Consider the following 25,647-nt stretch of genomic DNA (forward strand, 5'->3'; position numbering starts at 1 on the left):
GAGGTGGGGGCGGCCGCGGGAGGCGGCGGGGCCGGCCGCCGGCGCAGGGTCCGGGGGCGCAGCGCGGCGGGCGTAGGTCTATGTCGCGGGCGGCGGCGGCGGCGGCGGCCGCGGAGGGACGATGCGCGAGTACAAAGTGGTGGTGCTGGGCTCGGGCGGGGTCGGCAAATCCGCCCTGACCGTGCAGTTCGTGACCGGCACCTTCATCGAGAAATACGACCCCACCATCGAGGACTTCTACCGCAAGGAGATCGAGGTGGACTCGTCGCCGTCGGTGCTGGAGATCCTGGACACGGCGGGCACCGAGCAGTTCGCGTCCATGCGGGACCTGTACATCAAGAACGGCCAGGGCTTCATCCTCGTCTACAGCCTCGTCAACCAGCAGAGCTTCCAGGATATCAAGCCCATGCGGGACCAGATCATCCGAGTGAAGCGGTGAGAGGGCCGGGGGCGGGCAGGGGGCTTCGCGATGCGGCCGGCAGCCGACGTCCCGGGGCCAGCACTCCCCAGTGCTCTGGGTGGCTGTGGGCAGGGGGAGCTGTCTAGGGAGATGGCTCTGGGGTCTCATGCTCTATAATAATATGTGGGGGTTTTGCCAGCATCACCACCACCATCATCTTGAATCTTAAATTTGAGTGCTTTGTTTCACAACTCAAATTTGGCATCCCGTGAACCCACAGCCCAGCTCTTTGTCTCTTGGATATTGTTAGTAGCACTTGTACAGAACCCCAAAGGAAACAAAGTTTAAAACTTGCAGGGGGAGAAAAGGGTTGGGTAGGTCTGTACTGGGAAGAGGGGAGCTGTGCAAGCATAGTGGAGACATTTTCAGGTTGAGCAACAACAAAAAATCTACCTTTGCAATATTTGACAGCAAAAATTGCTCACGCATATACGGCAAAAAATGTCAAGTCCAGAGGACAGAGATCTTTCTCCTCTTTTAAAAGATCGAGTGGTGCCAAGGCGTTTTACAAAAATGAACTCTGCAATTAAGATGAAACTTTGAAGACGTTATTAAATTATTTGAAGACATCGTAACAGCTCAGTGAGATTGAGAGTTATTAGCATATAGGAGCACAAATATGCCATTCACATTAAAGAATGTGGCTTAACTTTTTTTTTTAAATCCAACTGCCTTACCCCCCTAAGAAAGGAAAAGAAAGGAAGAAAGAAAGAAAAGGAAGTGAAAAAAGCATTCCTAGAAACAAAACAGAAGTTTCTTCAAAGGTGTAACTCAGGTATTAGCTAATTTAAAGTTAATGCAAGTAAGCTTTTTCCTGATATGAACTCTTTTTTTAAGCATGCATTTTGAAAATACGGTTGGTAGCTTAAATGGTTTCGAGTATTTGTTTTCTCTTATGTTAACTGACTATATATTTTCCTAGAATTTCCAGCATCAGAAAGGTAATAATATCTTAGTTCAAGGTTTTAGCAAATTTTTCTAATTACTAGTTACGCATTATTATTTTGTCTGATTCTTATTAATAATTGCTAATAATTTTGATTTAGTGTAATTTTTTTCCCTACCTAATTCTAGCTGTAGCTCCACATTTGAAGACACTTACTGAAAGGTAGTTGTAAGTATACTGTAGATATAATCACATTTCAAGTCAGTCTGAAAGAGCAAAGCCCAAGTCACGTGTGTTCAGTGGGTACTCAAAAATTCATTACAAGACGTGGATTTTTAATGCAACATATGAAATCACAGGGGATTTTTAATGCAACATATGTCCCCATCCCCCTGTTAACTCATTGCACATGCACTTTAATAGCTAAACTAAAATTTTGTATATTAGTTTCTTCTGTTAAATTTCAAACTTTTGAATAAAGTGAATATTTTCATGGCTCCTCTTGCTATTCTAAGATCTTCAAATCTGATAGCTTTTTACTTCTCCAGTCTCATTTTCTTAGAGTTAATTGCTACAGGAAACAAATGAACAGTTTTGGTGCTAAATTTAATAGGTGTCTGACTCTTAAGGCGCTACGTTGAAGTGACTCAAATCCTGAATTAATACTTCCCCCATACTACTAAAAACAACAACAACAATACAGAACAGGGCAGTCTAATACATTGTCACATGGCGATCTTAAGCCATAAACATATGTCAAATAGTAAAGTAAATGCCCCAACTGCTCCATATTTAATACTGTATACATTTAAATGTATACCTATAACTCAGACATTGATAAAGTCACATACAAAGGACAAACTTCTTGACAAAAGCCTAGGAGACAGAATATGGTAAAATATCCTTAGTTTAGTCCACATAATTTTGTAGTTTCTTATGATTTAGTGGAGATTACTAATAGCAGGCTAGTCTAAATTTGGTATACTGAACAATTTATTTGTTTGCCTATGAAAAGAGGAAAATTCTACTTGCCCAGATGTCTTTTTACTCACTAGTCTCAGTTCTTGAGGTAAAAAGACCAGGGATCAGCTGAAGTAGAGTTCATAAACTCTTTTCACTGGAATTCATCCATTGTATCTGTGAGGGCCCCGTGGACCCTTCTGTGTCCTCACATTTTATACCTCATCCTAACTTTATCATCTGGCCCCCCAGCCTAGAACATATTCTAAATAACTTATATAGAAAGAAAGAATCTGTGTATATTATATATATCTCAGTACAGTGTATAATGCATATATTATGCTAAAGCAGGCATTAAATGTGCTAGTTATTTAACTCTTCCCACTTAAAGAGAATAAAATATGATTTTCAAATAAGTGAACTTTCTACTCTTTTGGGAAATCCATTTTTAAATTAACTAGTTGTTATAGGAAGTATTCAGTAAGTGTTCCCTCCCTTCTGCCCACTAGCTGCTTTACATAATTACATACAGCAGTTTTTTGGGGATGTTTAATACCACCATAATGCCAGTGACAAAGGTGAAGTGCAGAGATGTTGGGTCTTTAACCCAAGACTAGTCATTGATGGAGGGATTTAAACCGAGTTCTGTTAGAATCCATATACTCTTTTCTTCTATACCAGGCTGCCCTTGAACTTGTTGTTTACTGACAAATTCAGTATCCAGCTTGGGCTGGCACCGTTCAAGACAAGTATAATGTGAGCCACACATGTAATTTAAAAATTTCTAGTAGCTTATTTTTTTTTAAGTACAGCAGATAAAATTAATCTTAATGCGTTTTATTTAACACACTATGTAAAATATTGCCATTTTAACATGTAATCAATATTCAAAAATTGAGAAATCTTACTTTTTATGCTACATTTTCGAAATCTGGTGTGTAATTTACACTCACAGCACATCTTAATTCAGACTAGCCATATTTCAGGTGCTTAGTAGCCACATGTGGCAGCAGTCACACCTGTGTGACAACACAGGTGTAAGGTGTATATATTGTAGGGAAACAATAAGCCTCGGTTTTCTTATCTGTGAGATAGATGCGCCTTTCAAAGTCTTTATTAGGATTAAATGAGATGAGATAACCCATATTCAGGTGTCTAGCACAATACCTTGAACAGAGAAATCACTCCAAAATTCCACCTGTTCTTTTATTAATAATGTTGTCACCCAACCTTCTTTAAATTTTATCCTTGATATAAATGTAATTTTAGAGGAAATAAATTGTGAGTGCATTTTGAAATTCATTACCTGGTGTAGACAAGATGAGAACAAAAAGCAATTGGGATTAAAACAACACCTTGAAAAAGTTTTGTTGGTATATTCTCAAAATATTTTCCCTTATTAATGGTTTTATGGGAAAGGGGAAGAGAATGAAGATTTAACTTCAAGTATAGCACCAATTCATGGCCAGATAGTGAAATAGAGCTTTTTATTGGATTGTCCTTGTATGGAGTATTGGGCTTTTAGAAAATGTCAAACAAGCCTGTACTGCCTTAAGTGTTGACAGTTGCAGAGACATTCATATCCATACACTACCTCCTGTCCGAGCCGAGGGGACCAACTAAAAAATGGCCGTATTTATAAATTCACGTGCTTTCCTTTTTTGCCCTGAGTTCCCTTTTTTGACATGACTTCAGATGAGAACACACACTCCAGGAAGTGTGATAGGGATACAGAAGATGTTTCAATTGAAATAAAACTAGTAGAATTTTTTCTGATTTCAAGTTGCTTTTCCCATGCCTCCTAGGGTAAGCCATCGTCCTGACTTGAAGTATCTTGGAACATGCTGTCCCAGGCCTATTGTTCTTAGAATAAAGCCCAGGAATCCTCACATGATCTTCCCAGGTGCAGTGTGCTCCTGCCCATCCCTGCCTTTCCGGCCTCACCTTGTGCAGTCTTCCTTGTCCCTTAGCTCTCAGCACCCACACCTTCTTTTAGTTCCTTGGAAGTGCTTGCCTGGGCTTCCCTTCTACATGTAGCAATCATTTACCTTGTGCAGTTAATTCCTACTCACTTTCACCCTTACTTAAAAGATTTCTTCCTCCTCAGGGAAGCCTTCTTCGTCTTCCCAAACTGAGTTAACTCCTTCACACACAAGGTTAACCTCATGCCTCACTCCTTCCCTGAGCCGTCATACTTCAGACATAAGTGGCATGCTGTACTTCCCTCTTCTCGTGGCACTCACCGAAGTCTAGCTATTTGTGTGATAATAGACATGCAATCAGTCTTTCTCATTAAACTCTCATTCTGTGTGGCCAGTGCAGCTCCTGGCACAGAGGAAACACTCAGGAAAAATGTATTGGAAAAAAACAGTATTTGGAAATAAAAGTGTTTTTATTGTCCTTTGGCCTCAGTTTCTCTAGACAGTTTTTTTTTTTGTTTTGTTTAGTTTTATTTATTTTTATTTTGAGAGAGAGAAAGAGGGCATACAGGGGAGGGGCAGAGAGAGGGAGAAAATCCCAAGGGAGAGAGAGGGCTCCCACACTGTGAGCAGAGAGCCTAACACGGGGCCCAAACTCACAGACTGTGAGATCATGACCTGAGCTGAAATCAAGAGTCGGACGCTTAACCAGTTGAGCCACCCAGGCGCCCCTCCCCAAACATTTTACTTTTATAGATGGAGGAGATGATTCTTCCAAGTCCATTTTGCAGATGAAGTAGATGATCTCCCTTCAGCTCTAATATTCTGTGACGGCACTTGTATCTAGTTAGGGTGACACGGAAAGGGTGAAGTTTAATAAGAACCTTGAAGAATCAGGAGGACAAAGTCTTCCGGAAGTGGCATGTGAAATGCATAGAATATGTTTACTGGCTGTTAAATAGACTAAATTGGCTAAACTAGGAATTCATATAGAAGTGTGAAAGGAGGTAAGGCTAAAAAAAGTGTAAAGCTAAGTTACAGAAGATTGAAGACTTTGGACTTGATCTTGTAGTGAAGGACCATGATCAAAATCGGTATAAAAAATGGTAACATGGAGGTGATGTGATTGACCGCTTAGTGGCAATAGACCAGAGTCAGAAGGAATAGTCGTGCCATATTGTGATAATCTAGTTTCTGTGCCAAGTAGAAAGATTCTGTCTTTCTTTCATGGAGGGATAGCTGGGGGAGATGATTTCAACGTTGGACATGGCAGTCATCCATATAGATGCACCTAATAAGTAATTAGAATATTTGGATAAAGCCTGAAAGATCTGTTCCCGTTATCTATGAATATAAAGACTCAGGGTCATCTCTGTGGTTCAGATGTGGAGAGTAGATGAAACCTCCTGGGTAGAGTATACATAAAGAGAGAGAAATGAATGGATATGGCCAGGAATAGAAATTGTAAATGAATATGGCCAAGGATAGAACTTGAAACTTGTAAGATATACAGAGGAGACTGCACATTACTAGAGGCTAGAAGGTGTGGGGCGTTTTATGATTGGGAAAAAGAACGGGGAAAGGTAGTTGATTTGTACTACCCAAAGTAAATTTTTTTTCTATATTTTTACTATTTTACTACTTTTTATTATTTTACTATTATTTCTAATATTTACTAATATTTTTATATCATTTAAGTGATCGTTTTTAAGTGACCCAGCTGATAGTTTGCACTCTTCCTCTTCACAATAAGTAGCTATAAAAACCTTCTCTAAAGCAGAAGCTGGTTGTCAGTTTCTACACATAGATCTTGACCCATGACAGTTTGGTGTTATAGAGCCGAAACCAGGGATTTGGGACTTGTTTGTCCCAAGTAAGTGAAATTTCTAGAGTCTGCCACCATTCTTTACTGTGCAAACACATCCTTCCCCAGTTTGATACCTCCAGTAACCAAAATTCTAATTGAAAGTTTGGCCTCCAAGGTACAGAGCCTAGAAGCCATGCATCACTTTTTATAGCCCCAAGTGTTGTTTTCCTGGAAGAGAAACTTGTTTTTGCTGCATTGTAAAATTAGAACATTACAATATTGTAGTTTTCTCCTTGTCATCCCAAGACTGGAATTTTTTAAGTTCACTTTGCAGATGGAGCAGATGATCTCCCTTTGGCTCTAACATTCTGTTGGTTCTTCTCTCTAGTGGACATGGTGAGGGAAGAGGCACAGTTTAATATGAACCTTAAAGAATCAGCAGCCCATGACCTGCAAGTCTTGTCTGGTTAAGATTTGGTGACAGTTGTGTCAATGAAATCTGTAATCAGAGAGATCATTATTATAATTTTTTTTTAAGGGAGAGGGGTCAAAAGTAATTTAAGTAGCCAGCCAACCATTCTGCACACAGACAAAAGATACCACTGTCCCTGCATATTGGTAAGTCCTCTGACAAGAACAAACGGATGATTTGACCACCGACCACTGAATGAGAAATACTCCGGTCACCAGGCAAGTGGATGATGTTGACTTTCTAGTGTTCCTTTAGGAAAAGATCAGGTAATGAATAGGGTCACTAAGGAGGAGGTGGAGGAACTGGTAAGATAGTTCTAGATGACTCAACCAATAGGCAGAGCCAACGAGGCTGGAATCTTTTTATTTGTTAAAGTTTTTCAGTTAGTAATACACTTTTCTCTGTGTCCTTTTCCAGGAAATTATATGTGGCACACTACAATGCATAGATTATACATTTACACATATTTCTAAGCAATGAACTTGACATAAAGGCATGTATATCATACTGAACTCAAGAGATTTTTTTTTCAAGGATAATTTTTATGTTACACAGTTTTTTTTCTTAGCCATTGTCTTCAAACCTAAGCCCCTGGGGAAGGATGTGTGATTCCACTCTTAAGGGGGGTTTTTTGCTTCTGTTTTGACTTTTCCTTGTTATCTGTTTCTCTCCATCTGTTCTTACCTACTATTTTCATATATACTTATATTTTTCTGGCCTACAGAATAAAAAGAATTCTAAGTATGCTACTTTTTTTTTGGAAAAATATTTCAGTTTGGATATGAGTAGATTCTAACGAGATACAAATGATAGAGACAGAATAGTTACAAAAGTATAAATGTAGAGATATTTCTGTAAGAAATGCATCATGAAATTTTAATAGCGTGCAGAAATACACCATATATATTTGCCTTTTTGTTACTTTGACAGCTGTGCTTTATTATATTAAAAATTATTCTCAGGGGCACCTGGGTGGCCCAGTTGGTTGAGAACCGACTCTTGATTTCAGCTCTGGTCATGATCTCATGGTCATGGGATAGAGACCCTGCATACGGCTCTGAGCTTTCAGTACAGAGCCTGCTTGGGATTCTCTCTCTCCCTCCCTCTCTGTCCCTCCCCTGTTCAGGCATGCTCACACATGCTTGCTGTCTCCCCCCAAAAATAAATGCACTTAAAAAAATTATTGTCAGCCTGACAGAGAAGTTAAAACATACCTTTATGCTTTACCAGATCAAATTGTGCCTTTTGGGGGAATAATACCAATAATGGTAATGCTATGACTTTAGATGACTGCATTTCAATAAAGTATATAAGTTAGATATAAACATATGGGTAAAGTTTTAAGATTATCAAAATACCTAAAAATAACATATCTCTAGTCGTGAAGATTTTAACATGGTATGTACTAAATACTCTTTGAATAGATGTAACTGTAAACCTCCAAAAGATTGAAATCTCGGGGCGCCTGGGGTGGCTCAGTCAGTTAAGCGTCTAACTTCAGCTCAGGTCATGATCTTGCGGTTCATGGGTTCAAGCCCCACATCGGGCTCTGTGCTGACAGCTCGGAGCCTGGAGCCTGCTTCAGATTCTGTGTCTCCCTCTCTCTCTGCCCCTCCCCTGCTTGCACTCGGTCTCTGTCTCAAAAATGAATAAAGACGTTAAAATTTTAAAAAAAGTTTGAAATCTCTTTGGAAATATGGGACCTAATATTCCAACTATTTCACCTTTTATTCTTGTAGGAAAACCCTAAAAAAAACAAAAACAAAACACCTACATTAGCCTGATTTTTAATATATTTCAGTTTAAATTAATGATCACAGCTGTGAAATAAAATTTATTTAGGCCTGTGAATCAAAATAAGATTATTGAGTTTCTGAATCAAATATCAACAGCACGTTGTATTGAAGTCATGGTTTGGTAAGTCCAGTAACAAAGCAACATTGGAAGTCTTTGGAATATGAAGCATTTTGACCTGATGTTGAAAATATTACACATTGCTAAAAACTGTATCTGAATAAGCTATTTTAAATAGATTACAGTGTGTAAATTAAGTACACTTTGAAATTATACATTCTTTTTACTCAAAATGCTGAAAGATATTCACTGTCAGAATTGGATAGTTTGTTGTTTTTGCTTTGTTCTGTTTTTTAGTTTCTCTAATGTCTTAATATGTTTAAGGCTTGAAAACATACTAAAATTGATTTCTTAAGGGAAAATACAGTGATTTATAATTTTTCTGTTTCTTAAAAATTTTTTATAATATATTATAATATATATAATATAATACATATAATGTAATATGACTATAATATATAATTTTATATTTATATAATATATAAATAAAATAAAAAATGAGTTATAACTGACAGTTTTTTTCACTTAGTGAAATTACACAAGAAAAACATTGTAAACTATTATTTAAAACATTTAGAAGTGTTTGTTACTCCTTAAACATGATGATTTGATATGTGTATATATTGCAAAACAATCACTACAGTAAGTTTAATTAACATCCATCACCACATATAGCTGTAATTTTTGTGTGTGTGATGACAATTTTTACAATTTTCTCTTACCAGCTTTCAAATATAGTTATTCTAACTGTAGTCACCATGCTGTTATAACTGGAAATCTGTACCTTTTGACTACCTCTCTCTCTCTTTTATCATACACATACGCACACACATACACACACACACACACACACACACACACACACACATTCTGCCAACCATCAATCTGTTCTATGTATCTGAGTTCAGGTTTTTGTTTTGTTTTAAGATTCCACATATAAGTGAAATCATACATTATTTGTCTTACTCTGACATACTTCACTTAGCATAATGTCCTCAAGGTCTGTCCATGTTGTTTCAGATGTCAGGATTTCCTTCTTTTTTTGTGGCTGAATAATATTCTGTGTGTGTGTGTGTACATACATACATGCATACATACATACCACATTTTCCCTGTCCATTCATTCATCGGTGGACACTTGGGTTTCTCCACGTCTTGGCTATTATGCCTCAGTGACCGTGGAAGTGCAGATACCTCTTCAAGACGGTGATTTCATTTTCTTTGTATAAATACCCAGAAGTAGAATTGCTAGATCACATGTAGTTCTACTTCTAACTTTTTGAGGAACCTCCATACTGTTTTGCATGGTGACTGTATCAGTTTGCATTCCCACCAACAGTGCACAAGGATTCTTTTTCTCCACATCCTTGCCAACATTTGTTATCTCTCGCCGTTTTGATAATTACCATTCTAACAGGTGCAAGGTGATACCTCATGGTGGTTTTGATCTGTATTTCCTTGATGATTAAAGCACCATTTCATATGTTTGTTGGCCATCTGTACATCCTCTTTGGGAAAATGTCCATTCAGATCCTTTACCCATTTTTTTTTTAATTGAGTTGTTCTGTTTCTGTCAAGTTGTAGGAGTTCTTTGTATATTTTAGATATTAACCTCTTACCAGATTTATGTTTGAAAATACTTTCTCCCATTTCATAGATTGCCTTTTCACCTTGTTGATGGTTTTCTTTGCTACGCAGAAGCTTTTTAGTTTGATGTGGTCCCATTTATTTATTTATTTTTCTTCTGTTAACCTTTGCTTTGGTGTGAAATCCCAAAAATCCTTGCCAAAACCAGTCTCAGGGAGTTTACTCTCTATATTTCCTTCAAAGAATTTTATGGTTTCAGGTCTTCTGTTCAAGTCTTTAATCTATTTGAGTTGATTTTTGTGTATGGTAGAGATACTGATCCAGTGTCATTCTTCTGCATGTGGCTGTCCAGTTTTTCCAACACTATTTACTGAAGAGGCTGTCCTTTCCCCACTGTATAGTTGTGGCTTTTTTTGTTGTGAATTAGTTGACCATGTATGCATATGTTTATTTCTGGGTTTTCTAGTCTGTTCCATTGATCTCTGTGTCTATTTTTTATGTCAGTGCCATACAGTTTTGGTTACTGTAGCTTTGGAATGTAGTTTGAAATCAGGAAGTGTGACACCTCCAGTTTGGCTCTTTCTCAAGATTGCTTTGGCTGTTCAGGGTCTCCTGTGCTTCCACACAAATTTTAGATTTGTTCTATTTCTGTGAAAAATGGCATTGAATTTGATAGGGATTACACTGAATCTGTAGATTGCTGTGAGCAGTACGGATATCTTAACAGTATTGTTTCAATTCACAAGCATGGAGTGTTTTCCCGTTTATTTGTGTCTTCAGTTTCTTTCATCAGTAGCTTATGTTTTGTTTTTTAATTGTTATAATCTATCAAAAAAACCAAAGTATTGAAAAAATAACACATCTCTGTATCTGCTTCCATGCATTCACTCAGCAGTGGCTGTCACATTTTCTTAATCGTGGCCCTAAGTTAAGAGATACATTTTACATTGTGACACAGCACACATGCGCGTGCACAGCATAAATATGTCTAACTAAAACCAAAGTTTCATGAAATAATAGTTAACTTTCCTATGTTGCTTGTAATATTTTTTCTACTTTATTCTTTTTTATTTCATTGTTTTTAAATGTTCTTCTTGATCCACTCAACTGATTTCATCACACAGTTTGAAAAGGGCTGTCCTAGAATGTCTGTCCTCCAAGAAAAAATAAATACAACGATCTCAGTAATAGTTTGAAGCAACATTTATCTTTTCTTCCTGCTTTCCCAGTTTCCAGCAGCCCTACATAAATGCTACAAAAATGAAACACTTCCTAACCTGAGTTAGTAACATGCTAACCTCTGTTACAGAGAAAGATAAAGTTCAGACACTAAACAAAAACATACACAAAGTCTGCCTTTTGAAGAAGCATGTGTTTGTGCGTGTTAAAAACATGACATTTTTCTCATTTCTTGTGTAATTTTATTCATTCTGGTAAGGCAGGATAGCTCCTGCCTCATGAAGACTTAAGACAGAAAGAGATGCTGTAGTGACATTCAGACTGGAACGTGTGATTGCAGGATGGTCCAGCTTTGCCACAGGCTGCCGAAGAAGCTTTGGAAAGTGATCTTTATAAGAGGTTTGCTGCCTCTGTCCAGGATGATATTGATTCAGCTCTCCCTGTGACAGTAAAAATAGATGAAGATGACCATAATTATATATATATATATCTTGATATCACTTAGGAGAAATGCCCAAGAGAAACATCATAAACCCTTACTTAAAACATTTAGGAGTGTTATCTCTCATGCTTTTCTAAGGAGCAACCCTTACAAATTAATAATTCAAATGTGGAAATACCTCATCATATTAATAATTCATTACATTTTCGTATTTTCTTCTCTATTAGGGATCTTTACAGCTTTCTGTAAATGAAATCTCAGGTGTTTTTCTCTGCCCCAGGATGGAGAATTTTGTTGTTTTGTTCTAAACTCTAAATACATCCATCCTTAGATTTCCAGGGAATATAACAACTACCGTATATATGATAATTGCTCTAATTTGGCATTTTATTTTCTTATGCAAACTGATCTTATTTATAAAGATGGTAAGTGTTAATCTGGTTAAAGCTGAGTTGCAGTACTTAGTCATGTAATTAGAGGCAAGTTAACATTATCTGCATCTCAACGGCCTCGTCTGTAATATGGGTATAATACTGATGAGGTAATGAATGTAGTGTTTCTTTACATGGTAACCCTAAAATATCAGTAGTAAAGTTTCGCCGAAAATCACACAAATAGGAATGAAGTCTAAGTATTCATCTGACTTTATAAAACAGTATACTGCCCCACGTTTTCTTCAGAGTTAGACTTGCCTTACTGTATCTAGATAGCTATATAGCTAATTTAGTATTGCATTTCCATTTTTTTCCCACTGCTTTCTCGTCTGGGTGTGAAGTCCTAGTACAGTATGTTATAGAAATTATAGCATAGACTCTGGGGGTTTTGTCTTTGCCTTCCAGTAGAGACTGTGTTGGCTATAATTGGTGACAGTATGTTTTTGTGACTCACAAAGAATTGTGATGATTTTCAGTACATATATTTTAAGTACAAAGAACACATTACAAAAAGTGATGAGGCATATAGTAAGTATTTGTTAAATAACACTTCTTGAAAATGTTGGTAGTGGTAATAGACCTTTTTATGAATACCAGAAACTATTCCTGGGGTAAAGATCATTTTAACACTCTTCAATGGCCAGTTTAGATAGGTAGGTAGGTAGGGATAGGTAGTTTAGAGACCGAGAAATGTTGACCGAGCTTTTTAATAAATTGATTCCAGAAGTTTTATTTGTCTTTGTATAAAAGTCATCACCGTCGGGGCGCCTGGGTGGCTCAGTTGATTAAGCGTCCGACTTCGGCTCAGGTCATGATCTCGCGGTTCGTTGAGTTCGAGCCCCACATCGGGCTCTGTGCTGATGGCTCGGAGCCTGGAGCCTGCTTCGGATTCTGTGTCTCCCTCTCTCTCTGGCCCTTCCTCTCTCTCTCTCTCAAAAATAAATAAACATTAAAAAAAATTTAAAAAAAAAGTCATCACTGTCAACATTAAATACTATGCTTTAACCCCCTTCATTTGCATAACATTGCCCTGGGCATTAGGCAAAATCAGTACAAGATAGTATCTGGCCTTCTGGTATGCCAGCATGTACTGTAAGTGAATATATATTTGACAGTGTTGAACTAATTACATATATATAGAGAGGGACAAAATGCTTTTTAAAACAATTTGATTTCTAAGTTCCAAAATATTTTTACACCAAAAAACATTGCTTTTACCAGGGCCTCCTTTTCTAAGGACTTTTTTCATGCGTTGTAACTCATTGTAGAAATGAAAACTTTGCCTGTAAGAGTAATGCCAACGATTATATATTTACTTCATTATGTTTAGTATATTTTGATCCTCCTTGGAAATGAAATCTTATTTTCTGTTTATATTTGGTTGTAAAATGGTTTGAGCAGAATTGTTATTTTAGAAAGCATTAGAAAAGTAAACTAATTTGTGGAAAATTAAGAACAGTAGATTAGCTAGTCTTCCGGGAAGATAGCTGGGGACTAGTTAAAGATACTAGCTGATTATCAAGGATAGTTGAACATAGATTAAGAAATGAAGAGTAGGGGCGCCTGAGTGACTCAGTGGGTGGAGCTTCCAGCTTCTGCTCAGGTCGTAATCTCAGGGATCGTGGTTTCAAGCCCCACATCGGGCTCACTGCTGTCAGTGCAGAGCCTGCTTGGGATCCTCTGTCCCCTCTCTCTCTGCCCCTCCCCTGCTCATACTCGCTCTCTCTTAAAAATAAATAGCCATTAAAAAAAAAAGAAATGAATAAGCTTTACCTTTGTATCTTTTTTGTCTTTGCATTTAACAAAACTGAAACATCCAAATACGGTATATGTAAAATTATACTATCCAGAATGTCACCCCCACCTCCACTCAAATGACCCACATACACTCAAGACTGTTCTTTATCTGCTTTTGAACCAACACTCCAAACAAACACCGGCCATCAGTACTGTTGGTACCGTGGAGGGCTGGATGCCATGGCTCAGACAGATAGTTAAATACATGTATGCGCACATGCTTCAGAGCTAACTGGAAATTGAGACAACTTTTGTTAGCATACTTTTGAAGAGCAGGAGATGAGGAAAGAATTTCTTCATGGTTAATTCAGTTTGTGCACAATTCTAAGGACACACAACTTCTTTTTCGGTGGTCTCACGCTGAGGAACAGTAACGTTTGCATAAACTCTGTCCTTGCCCTCAAATGGTCATTAACTGGGTTCAGCGTGCTGCGGCCTTCAGTGAGGAAGGACCTGAGCTTCTGCGTGGGGCGCTGGGTGGGAAGGATCTTCTGGCTGCGTTCGGGCTCGGCAGGGACCATGCCGTGGCCACCAGCAGCAGTTGCCCAGAGGAAAGCAGCCCTCATGGCACGTTTACACCCAGGCCTAACAAGTCAGCACCCCAGTCCCAGAGGTACGTACCTTTGAAAGGCTACCCTTGATGACAGAAAACGCTTAACTCCTAAGACCACCCTGAGCACGTCATCTGGTTTCGTTGAAAGAAACGCTTGGACGTTTATGGAAGAAGGGACTGTTTGGGGAAAGGAGACTGGGTCCATGGCTCTCATCAGCACATCCTGTTTAAATAATGAGTCTGGAAGCTTTTCTTTGTAGACCATACTGATTGGCTTCTCACAATCCCTTGTATCTTTTCCTTTGATTATGTATCACTGCTTTGATCTGGTCCCCTTTCTCCAAAGGGGACTACCTGGACAGTTCAGGTGTCTGCCTGTGTCCATGGCACATTATTTACAGTACCCATTTCTATCTCAGAAGTGTCTCTGGGCAATAAATTATATGCCCATTCTACACTCTTACCTCAAATTCCCTGTTTTTAGTATCACAATTTAAATAGATGTTCATGATGTCTAGTCTATGTATAGAGTCTCTTCCTTTGACCTGGCCAACATCCTTTTGTACTGCATTTGTGAATTTGGATCAACAAATACTGATGACGTTTTACTCAGTTTTTAAAGATGACATCATTTTCTCTAAGCATGCTGGATTAAAGATGGCTGCACATTCTTTGACACAGCTCCCATTGAGAGGAGGATCCGTTTCTGTTCCCCTTGAATCTGGGCTGGCCTGCGACTACTTTGACCAACAGAGTATGGCCGAAGTGATGCTAAGCAAGTTTTGGGCCTAGTCACTAACAAGACTAAGCACCTTCCACGATGGTCATTGGAAGCCCTGAGCTGCCGTGCTGGAGAACGCATGAAGAGGGCTGAGACTACAGTGGAGACTATTCATGCCCACCAACATTCCAGGCCGGCGGTGAGGCCATCTTTGACCTTCCACTCAGCCCAGCACTAACCGAGCACCACTGAGTGAGCCCCGCCAGAAGAACTGCCCGGCTGAGCTCTGCCTAAATTCCTGAAATACTAGGAAAATGGTTATGTCAAGCCATTAAGTTTTGGAGCAGGTTTTTTGTTTGGTTTTTAAATGCCACAATAATTATCTGAAACAACAAAACATGTTTAGGGAAACGTTATTTTAGAAGTTACTTTGATAGAAGAGCACTATCTTTCTCTGTGAAGGTCTTAAAATATTATTAAAGATAACAAGTGAATGAGTTGATGTTGTATCTTAACTCTTAAAAGATGGCAGGTTGATGGGAGCACCTACCACCTGCCCTCACAGCGTACGTGTCCTCACAGAGTACCTGCCCGTGTCATTTTACTGTTCCCACCTACATACAATTAACTTTGAAGAGCAGATTTGATTGTATTAAGAACATAATATATTAAAGTTTAGTTTCCACAGAAACCTCTAGGCCTAGGTATATACCCTTTGACATAAACTACCATCTATGTTAACAAGAAAAGTTTCTTTCATGTATTTATTTGGTGCTAAACTGCTTCCATTCTGATATCCAGCACCTGACACTTAGAAAGTTTGCCGAATTAGTAAAGGTCCCTTCAGGTCATTACATTTCTGGAGTTTGGCCTTCTTGCTCCCAAATATCTGGAGACCCCTCCCCCCATACCACCATGAATCATGTTAAGCATTTCAGTATCTAATGCAAGGCATGATAAAGAACATAAAAGAAACTATTCTCAGTAGTATGCATCCAAAAATGCTTTTTTCAGCCTGGTGATCCTGGATATGCTTGCATTGTTTCTGTGACATTTCCACCGTAGTCTACATGCAAAAGCTGTCATCTTGGAAGATCATCATTTCATTAACTCATTCTGTTTATTTTTTATTTTTATTTTTTTCACTTTTTTTTTTTTTTTTTTTTGGAGAGAGAGACAGAGCACTAGCAGGGGAGGGGCAGAGAGAGAGGGAGACGCAGAATCGGAAGCAGGCTCCAGGCTCCGACCTGTCAGCACAGAGCCCGACACGGGGCTTGAACCCATGAACCGTGAGATCATGCCCTGAGCCAAAGCCAGATGTTCAACCAGCTGAGCCACTCGGGTGCCCCTAACTCACTCTATTTTGTGTGTCTATAAGAGGATTGATTCCAGCACTGGAGGTAGAGCTATATGTAGGACGTTCATAGCCCTCGTCCTTCTGAGGCCCCTGAGGTAACTGCAAAGGTAGCACAGCTGGTGTAAAGCAGAAACAAGACTTTATCTCAGAACTCCTCACTCGGCCTAGAGTTTTGTTTTGTTTTCTATTTTCTTCCATTAACTTACTAGGGCTTCAGAGCCATGGTTCATACTAACGACTTAGCGGTGTTTGGGGTGAGAAGGTGACTGGAGTAAGAAAAGAAACTTCGGTTTGGAGAAGATTGTCAGCCTTTGATATTAGAAGGAGTAGTATTTATCCTGTTTTTTTCGAAAACCAAATGGTCTTCAGTAGACGGTTAGATTTGGCCGTCCTTGCCAGGCGAATGGGAGCCAGACACAGAGGAGGTAAGATACTATGTCTGACATTTTTTGTACATTTTTACAGATAAATCACCACAATTAAGATTCTAGAACTGACTTACTGGCAGATGGTTTGAGAGAACTTAGAAAAGAGTAATTAGCATTTCTGTAGTATTTTACAGTATCCGTAATACTTTAATGGCTAATTCATGTAAAGTGCCTGGCCCCTACTAAGCCGTCTACAGATGCTAGCTATTATTAGTAAAGTCATCACCATCGTGTTCCTCAACATAATTCCTAAGTATCGTTAAAATTTCTGTCACAAATAAGGAACCTGCAGCTCAGAAAGGTCACATGACATCCAAGGGAGCAGAGCTCGGCTTTTTCTAGTTACCTGAAACCGAAATCCAGTTCTCTCTCCCTTGTGATGCACTCCATGAGGATTTTAGCCGTTGACCAAATTGTGGTTGACCTTGACTCTCAGCCTAGGGATAAGCTTTGTCTAGTCAAGTGGCTTGGGGGGATGGAGAGAAAACTGTGCAATGTTTTAAGATCATAGTTGTGGGAGTGGCATATAGGATAGAGTACAGAGGTGAAGAATTGGAGGTGGGACCAGTTAGGAAGTGATTACGTAGCTCAAGAATGAGTTATTTTGGAAATGGAAGGGTTGCTATAGCAGGAATGTAAATGAAGGGACAGATTGTCTCACGTCCAATAATCCTTGCTCTCCTCATCCTCTGTAATCACCACACTAGACCTACTACAGCCCCTCATCCCAAACCTGATGACTATTAAAGACTGTTGAAGACGTTTTTTGCTTACCAGCCATTCTCCCTTGCTGGCTCCCACAGAGACTTCTTAGAATGGTTTATAACTTCTTCTACTTCAGGGTTGGTTTGAATTCTGTCACAGTGTCTGTAGCTCTTCATTTCCAATGGTTGCTGTCGGGCACCATAATCTCCACCAATGGTGATAGTTTCCAGCTCCTTCATTGTGCAATTTTTTAATGTTTATTTATTTTTGAGAAGGAGACAGAGCGCGAGCAGGGGAAGGGCAGAGAGAGACGGAGAGGGAGAGGTACGGTGAGAAGCAGGCCTCAGGCTCCTGGTTGTCAGCCCAGAGCACAGTGCGGGGCTCGATCCCACGAACCATGGGATCATGACCTGAAAGAAATCAAGAGTTGGACGCTTAACTGACTGAGCCACCCAGGTGTTTCTGGTGCTGTTTGTATTGTAATTTGGAAAGTAAGAAATATTTTAGTATCTTACTACAATAGTGGAACAGTCTCCCAAGGCAAATATTCTTTTATTCATAATTTGAAAGTTCCTAAAAAGTTTTAGCTCTTCATAGCTTTGCTGCATCTTTGAATCGTCTCCATTCGGAGAGATGGCTTCTGAAAAGTATTTGTAATTGAACTTTAACTGTGTACCAGCTACAGAGGAATTCTCATTCATAAACATTTTCACCAGAAATTCTAAAATGAAGAAGTGTCGAGAAGACGTATTCCATAACTTAATAAACGGAGAGTTAGGTAACCGTTCAGGCAACCTGCATGTGCCTGAGCAGCCGACTCAGTGTAGTCTTTTCAAGAACAAGAGCGGGACCTGTTTTGTGATGCACAGGTTTCGGATTTCAACTCTCACTAAAGGTAAAACGCACGTTTTATGTCTGGACACATTTGTTCCTTTGATAGATGAAAGCTGTGTGTTCTTCATTTATGTGTCTCAACGTGAACTTTCCCTGCTATTTAAATTATGTAGGAAGACCCATACTTTGTTGACAGATTTTTAAAACGATAGATTTTGATTTGGTAGACCGAATATGCATTAAAACACACACTAAAATTTAGCTACACATTAAAGTATCAAATATAGAGCAACAACTGCTTTCTAGTACCTTATTTTGGGTATCTTGGATATTACGCTTTAAAAAAAAAAATAAGGCGCCTGGGTGGCTCAGTCAGTTAAGTGACCGACTTTGGCTCAGGTCATGATCTCACGGTTAATGGGTTCGAGCCCCACATTGGGCTCTGTGCTGGCAGCTTGGAGCCTGGAGCCTGCCTCAGATTGTGTGTCTCCCTCTCTTTTTGCCCCTCCCCTGCTTGTGCTCTGTCTGTCTGTCTCTGTCTCTGTCTCTCTCTCTCTCAAATATAAATAAACATAAATTTTTTTTTTTTTAATAAGAGAATCAACTGGTTTATTCAGATAATTTTTTGCATTTGTAAGTGACAAGGCTTTAGGCTTCTAGTTGTGAACACTTACTTACACACATTCCTGGGGTAGAAAATGCCCACTTCTAATAAATAAAAAGCCAGATTAAATGTAGTCATCAAGATTTTTTTTTCTTTCTAACATAGGTATTTGAAGTACTGTGGTATCTTGATATGCCCAGAAAGAACTAAGGTTAGATGGATCCAATTTATAAATCTGAGAGTGAAGAAAATGTTCAAAATTATCATTTTTATTTCCAGTGACGTGCTCTTTAGTATTAGCATTCCTTACGCTTTCAGTCCTCAGGCAATTTTGAATATAAATTAAACAGCACAGAACTTGGACAGAAATGTAAAATTGATTAGCAGTGTTCAGCTGAGTAATAAACTAACTGATCGACTGAATCCTGCACTTTCTGTGACTGAAAAACCCCGTAGCCAACATGCATGTTCGCTCAATTTGTCCTGAAGGTTATTTTCTGTTCCAATTTTAATGAGGAAATCATTTAGATAATTATCTTCTTTATTGATTTTTTTTTCTGTTTCAATTTATTATTATTTTTTATTGAAGTATCACTTCTGTGCAGTAAAGTGCATACATCTTAGATGTCCAGCTGGATGCCTCTCCCGTATAGTCAAATCCTGGATGAACGTCCAGGACACAAATTTCGAGCAGCACAGCGGTTTCCCTTGTGTCCCACACTGTCACTGCAGGCCCAAAGACCAGCACAGTCACGTCTGTTCCTGGGCTCCTGGCTTCTGTTGTTCCAGGTACTCTTTGTGAGATTCATCTGTGCTGCTGGTAGCAGGAGCTAGTTCTTTCCTAAGCCACAGTAGTTTCCCTCGTATGGATGTACCACGATTCCGTCATCTCTTCTGGGGGTGGGTTGGGGCCGTTACCATTAACGCTACTGTGAACATTCTAGTACGTATCTGGGGTTACATGCATGTACACTTTCTCTTGGGGTATACCTTAGAGTGGGATTACTGGGTATGAATGTGTATTTGCAGCATGAGTAAATACTGCCAAATGATTTTCCAAAGTATTTGTACCAACTTAATCTTGAGCTCACATTGTCAGTCGTCTTAATCGTAGCTAACCTGGGAAGATTCCCGTGGTACCTCATTGTGAGTTTAGTTTTTGTTTCCCTGGTGTGTAATGGTGTTGTGCGCCTTTTCATTTGCTTCATGATGATTTGGGTGTCTTCTCCTAAGAAATACCTACTCCAGTGCTTTGTCCATTTAAAAATTGTATTGTTGTTTTCTTCTCTTTTGTAGAAGTCCTTTATACATTCTGGATAGAAGTCCTGTGTTAGATACATGTATTGCAAATACCTTTTCCCAATTTTTGGCTTACCTTTTCACTTGCTTAATAGTTTCTTTACATGAGCATAAATTCTTAATTTTAGGGGCGCCTGGGTGGCTCAGTCAGTTAAGCGTCCGACTTCAGCTCAGGTCACGATCTCGCGGTCCGTGAGTTCAAGCCCTGCGTCGGGCTCTGGGCTGAGGGCTCAGAGCCTGAAGCCTGCTTCCGATTCTGTGTCTCCCTCTCTCTCTGCCCCTCCCCCGTTCATGCTCTGTCTCTCTCTGTCTCAAAAATAAATAAACGTTAAAAAAAAAATTAAAAAAAAAATTCTTAATTTTAATGAAGCCCAGTTTATTAACCTTTCCTTTTGTGGTTAGTTCTTTTTTCATATCCTATTTAATATATTTTTAAGACTTTTAAGACTTCATTAAAGCAATAATTTAGGAGGAGCTTTAAAAATAGTACACTTAACAGTGTTGCATGATTATCATTCACAGATTTTCAGAAGTAAACAAAATGTCCAACTGGTAAGAGTTGAAGGCTAAAATATCATTCTCTTTTTATTAATAGTAAGTTGATAGTATATGGGAAGACCTTTAATAAGGTAAAATTTGAGTGGCAAATGATTGTTACCTTACCCAGTAAGATAACATGTCACATATGGAAAAAACATACAGGCCTTTAAAGAGACTCCCAGGTATAATCAGTGAAGGATGGGTGGAAATCTAGAGTAATATTAATAGAAACATGACGTGAATAACCTGAGTAGGATATTTTAAAAATAAAAATTTTGTAGGAAAAGGAAGTAGCCAGTTCTATGGGAAAATCATCATTTTGTAAACTCTACGCTAAGAGGAGGTGGTCTTTAATGCTCATTAAGAACTCCATGATATACCAGAATCTTCTTTGTAAGAAGTAGTGATTTGGATAGCCAGGATCATTTTAAACACGGTCACAGTGAAAGTGTATTAGAAACAGGGTAATAGAAGGCATATGGTAGTTACCTTTGTGGTCTTATATTCTTAGTCATAAGATAAAACTATACTTATAAAAACAATAGTTTACCTATGAGTCCTTTCTGATTTCTCTTTTTTTGTCAAAACCACTGCCTGCTCTGTGTCTTGCAACCAGCCCTTAGTATGTCTTGTTGGTGCAATTTCCAAATATATTTTATGTCTTTTTTTTTTTTCTACCGCCATTGCCATCATCCCAGTTCAAGTCCTTGCTGTCTCCTGCCTAGACCACTTCAGGTGTCTTTTATCTTCCTGCTACTTTTGTGACCCTAAAATCCATTTTCTGTACGTTAGCCACACTGATCTCTTAACACGTAACGCCATGTAACTTCCCTGCCTAAAGTCCTTCAGTAGCTTTCTCCTCTTTCTCCTGTCCTTAGAATAGTAGCCATCGGTCCTCTTCATCCCTCCTGCTCTTCTCTCCCCTTGCTCTTTATGATGTAACCATGCTAGTCTCCTTTTTGTTCCTTGAATAAGCCTACTACTTTCCTACTGCCTATCTTTAAAATCTTCTTCTGCCTAAAAGGTTTCATTCCTGGTTTTTCCCATGGCTCATTCAACTCTCAATCCTCAAGCTTGTGCTTAGATTTCATCTTCCTGGAAATGCCTTCTTTGATCACCCAGTGTAATTAATATTGGCCTACGCAGGTTATTACATAGTAATATCGATTTTCTTTGTAACAGCCATCACAGTCTTTCGTTATATTGTCTGTTTGTGTATAGTGTTTCCTCCAGTTTTTGAATGTAAACTTCAGGGACTTCATTCGTCGTATATCTCCAGTGCCTCACACAATGCCTAGTGGGTACTCAAGAGATGTATTCATGAAAACCTATGCACCCCAAGTTCTTTTTTTTAATGTTTTACTCATTTTTGAGAGAGAGAGCTTAAGCATGGGAGGGGCAGAGAGAAGGGGACAGAGGATCCAAAGCAGACTCCATGCTGACAGCAGTGAGCCCAATGCGGGGCTCAAACTCACCAACCGTGAAATCATGACCTGAGCTAAAGTCAGATGCTCAACAAAGAGAGACCACCCAGCACTCCTATGCTCAATATAAAATGTAAATAAGAGTTCAGACAACCGAACTAATTCGTTACAAAAGTAAGGGAAGATTTTAAAAGAGATGAAATTTGACCTGAGCTTTGAATGGCAGTTAGAATTTGACTGGTAGGAAGTAATGAATCACTAAATTCTACACCTGAAACTCATATTACACTGTATGTTAACTAATTGGAATTTAAATAAAACCTTGAAAATAACTTGATTGGTGAGGACCACTATAGTTAGATGACCACCATGAACAAGGAGACAGAATTAAGAGCAGAAGATTCTCTTTGGAAAGTTGTAGGAAATAAGGTTGAATTAGATATGAAGGGCAAGAGTTTGGATAGCTGAAGAACTAAACGGAAAAGTTTATATATGACATGGTTAACAGTGGAAAGCTGTTGTCAGCCCCTGAGTAGGGGAGCATGGATGACATCATGTAAGTTAATCATTGCAAGGAATTGGTGCATTTCACCTAAGTTTCTCTTTCAGGAGCATATTCTTCCAAGGTCTGTAGGGTCTGTAGTAATTTTTCCTATTTCATTCTGATATCATTAATTTGTGTCCTTGTTTTCTTAGTGTGGCTAGAGGTTTGTCAATTCTACTGATGTGGAACTAGTTTTTTTAGTTTTCTATTTAGGTCTATTTCTATTTAGATTTACTATATTGTTTTTCTGTCTTTGATTTATTTGATTTTTCCTATTTATAATTTTTACTTTCTGCTTAATTTGGATTTATTTTGTGCTTTTTCTAGTTTCTTAATGTAGAAGCATAGATCACTGGCTTGAGACATTTCTTCTTTTCAAATATAGACATTTAATGCTATGATGGTTCTCTGTGACCTGCTTTAACTGTGTCCCACAAATTTGGGTATATTTTTATTTTCTTTCCATTAAATCTTTCCTAGTTTTCCTTGTGATGTCTTCTTTAAGCCGTGGGTTATTTAGAAGTATATGGTTCAGTTTCCAAACATTTGTAGATTTTCTCATATCTTCCTGTTACTAATTTTCCATTTAATTCCATTATGGTCTGAGAACATATTTTGTATCATTTCAATTCTTTGACATTTGTTACAGTTTTTATAGCCCAAATATGGTCTATCCTAGTGAATGTTCCAGGAGCACTTGGGAAGAATATATTCTGCTTTTGTTGCATGGAGTGTTTTATAAATGTTAGATAAATGGTTTAATAGCCTTTTGCACTGCTACACAGTTTCTACAGTTGTGGTCATCTTCCCAGCAAAGTGGGCAGAAGATAGAAAGGAGAAAAGAAAAAGAGAGGAACATACAGAGATTTCCCATATAATCCCTGCCTACACATGCATAGCCTCCCCCATTATCAACATCTCCCACCACAGTAGTACATTTGTGACAATTGATGAACCTGCATTGACACATCGTAATCACCCAAAGTCCACAGTTTACCTTAGAGTTTACTCTTGGTGTTGTACATTCTGTGGATTTGGACGAATGTTTAATAACATGCATCCATCATTATGGTATCCTACAGAGTATTTTCACTGCCCTAAAAATACTGTGTTGCACGTGTTCATCCCTTCCCGTCTCCCACCCCAACTCCTGGCAACCTTTGATCTGTTAACTTGTCTCCATAGTTTTGTCTTTTGCAGAATATCATATAGCTGAAATCGTACAGTCTGTAGTCTTTCCAGATTGGTTTCTTTCACTTAGTAATGTACATTTAGGGTTCCTCCCTGTCTTTTCATGGCTTGATAGCTGACTCCTTTTTACTGCTGAATGAAATCCCATTGTCTGGACGGACCACAGTTTATTTATCCATTCACCTACTGAAGGATATCGTGGTTGCTTCCAAATCTTGGCAATTATGTGTGAGGTTGCTATAAACATCCATGTGCAGGTTTTTATGTGGACACAAGTTTTCAGCTCCTTTGGGTAAATACTTGGGATTGCTAGACTGCGTGGTAAGAGTATGTGTAGGAAACCACCCAAGTGGCTAAACATTTTGCATTCCCATCAGAAGTGAATGAGAGTTCCTGTAGCTTCACATCCTTCAGCATTTGGTGGTGTCAGTGTTCTGGACTTTGGCCACTCTAGTAGGAGTGTAGCAGTATCTCATTGCTTTAATTTGCATTTCCCTGATGACATATGATGGTAGAGCATCTTTTCATATGTTTATTTGCCACCTGTATATCTTCTTTGATGAGGTGTCTGTTAAGGTCTTTGACTGATTTTTTATTGGGTTGATGGTTTTCTTATTGTTGAGTTTCAAGACTCCTTTGTATGTTTTGGATAATAAATCCTTTATCAGATGTAAAAATATTTTCTCCCTCAGTTGGTTTTTAATACAACATTTAAAATGCCTCAGTTGCATTGTCATGATCAATTGGTCCCTCACAAACTACGAGGAACCGATTCTTCTGATACAGTGCCAGCTCTTAATTTCTAGGAAGGCAGATTATGTTTATTAACCTTGGTATGGAGTATCCCTGATAGCTTTGAATGTCTTTTTAGTGTCATTATTCTCCACGCTTAATTTTTGTATTACATTTACAGATTTCTCTCTCTTCTTCAGGATGCATTCTGAAACCAGCAGAAAGTCAGAGCAGAGGACTGTGGTTTCATTATTCAAGCTAAATTACCAGAAGTGCCCTTTTAAGATGAAATATTTAGTCACTTCAAAACAAGTCAGTCTAGAGGAAGAGAGCAGCCTTACTTAGCTCATGGTTTCCATCCTTACAAGAAGTATTGATATTTCGTGCTAGCAAGCTGTGGTAGAAGCTGTCACCTCCTAGCCAAAAACAATCCTTTTTCTTCAGGACTGCCACAATACTTTACTGAAAGATTAAAAATATCAGTCCCACGGTTGCAGAAACAGGCACTCTTAACTTACACACTACTGGTTGTAATACAACTTTTGGGATGCCAGTTAAGACTCTGTGTGTGTGCACAACAATCTGATGAACTTAGAAATGTGATTTTTCTGGCCCACCTACACACATATTACATATACCTTTGAGACAGAAATCACACTTCTAAGTGTAGCTCATCAGACTGCTGTTTATGTTAGTAAAAAAAATGAATCAGTAAAAAAAATGCATTAATGGGGAAGAAGTAATTAAATTATGGTACAGTTAGAGTATAGAGTCTATAAAATGTAATACTACTTAGCCATAATAAAACTTATATCATTTATTGAAATGGAAATTTCAAATATAATTGGTACAGTCTCCTTTTACAAAAACTAATATCTATGTTTATATAGATTCGTATAGGAAAATAGTCTGGAAGGA

At 38.6% G+C, this 25,647-nt stretch overlaps 1 protein-coding gene across 1 annotated transcript in view; it reads left to right on the forward strand.

The window, feature by feature from the left end:
• Positions 1-6: 6 nt before the first annotated feature.
• The window catches only part of RAP2A (RAP2A, member of RAS oncogene family), a 36,008-nt gene continuing 10,367 nt past the window's right edge, over positions 7-25,647 (forward strand). The window contains exon 1 of the mRNA XM_049647516.1: positions 7-435. Coding sequence (XP_049503473.1) covers positions 122-435 — 314 coding nt within the window. The 5' untranslated portion in view covers positions 7-121. The remainder of the gene's footprint in view (positions 436-25,647) is intronic.

This window comes from Panthera uncia, assembly GCF_023721935.1.
Source record: "Panthera uncia isolate 11264 chromosome A1 unlocalized genomic scaffold, Puncia_PCG_1.0 HiC_scaffold_16, whole genome shotgun sequence".
NCBI classification, from domain to species: domain Eukaryota; kingdom Metazoa; phylum Chordata; class Mammalia; order Carnivora; family Felidae; genus Panthera; species Panthera uncia.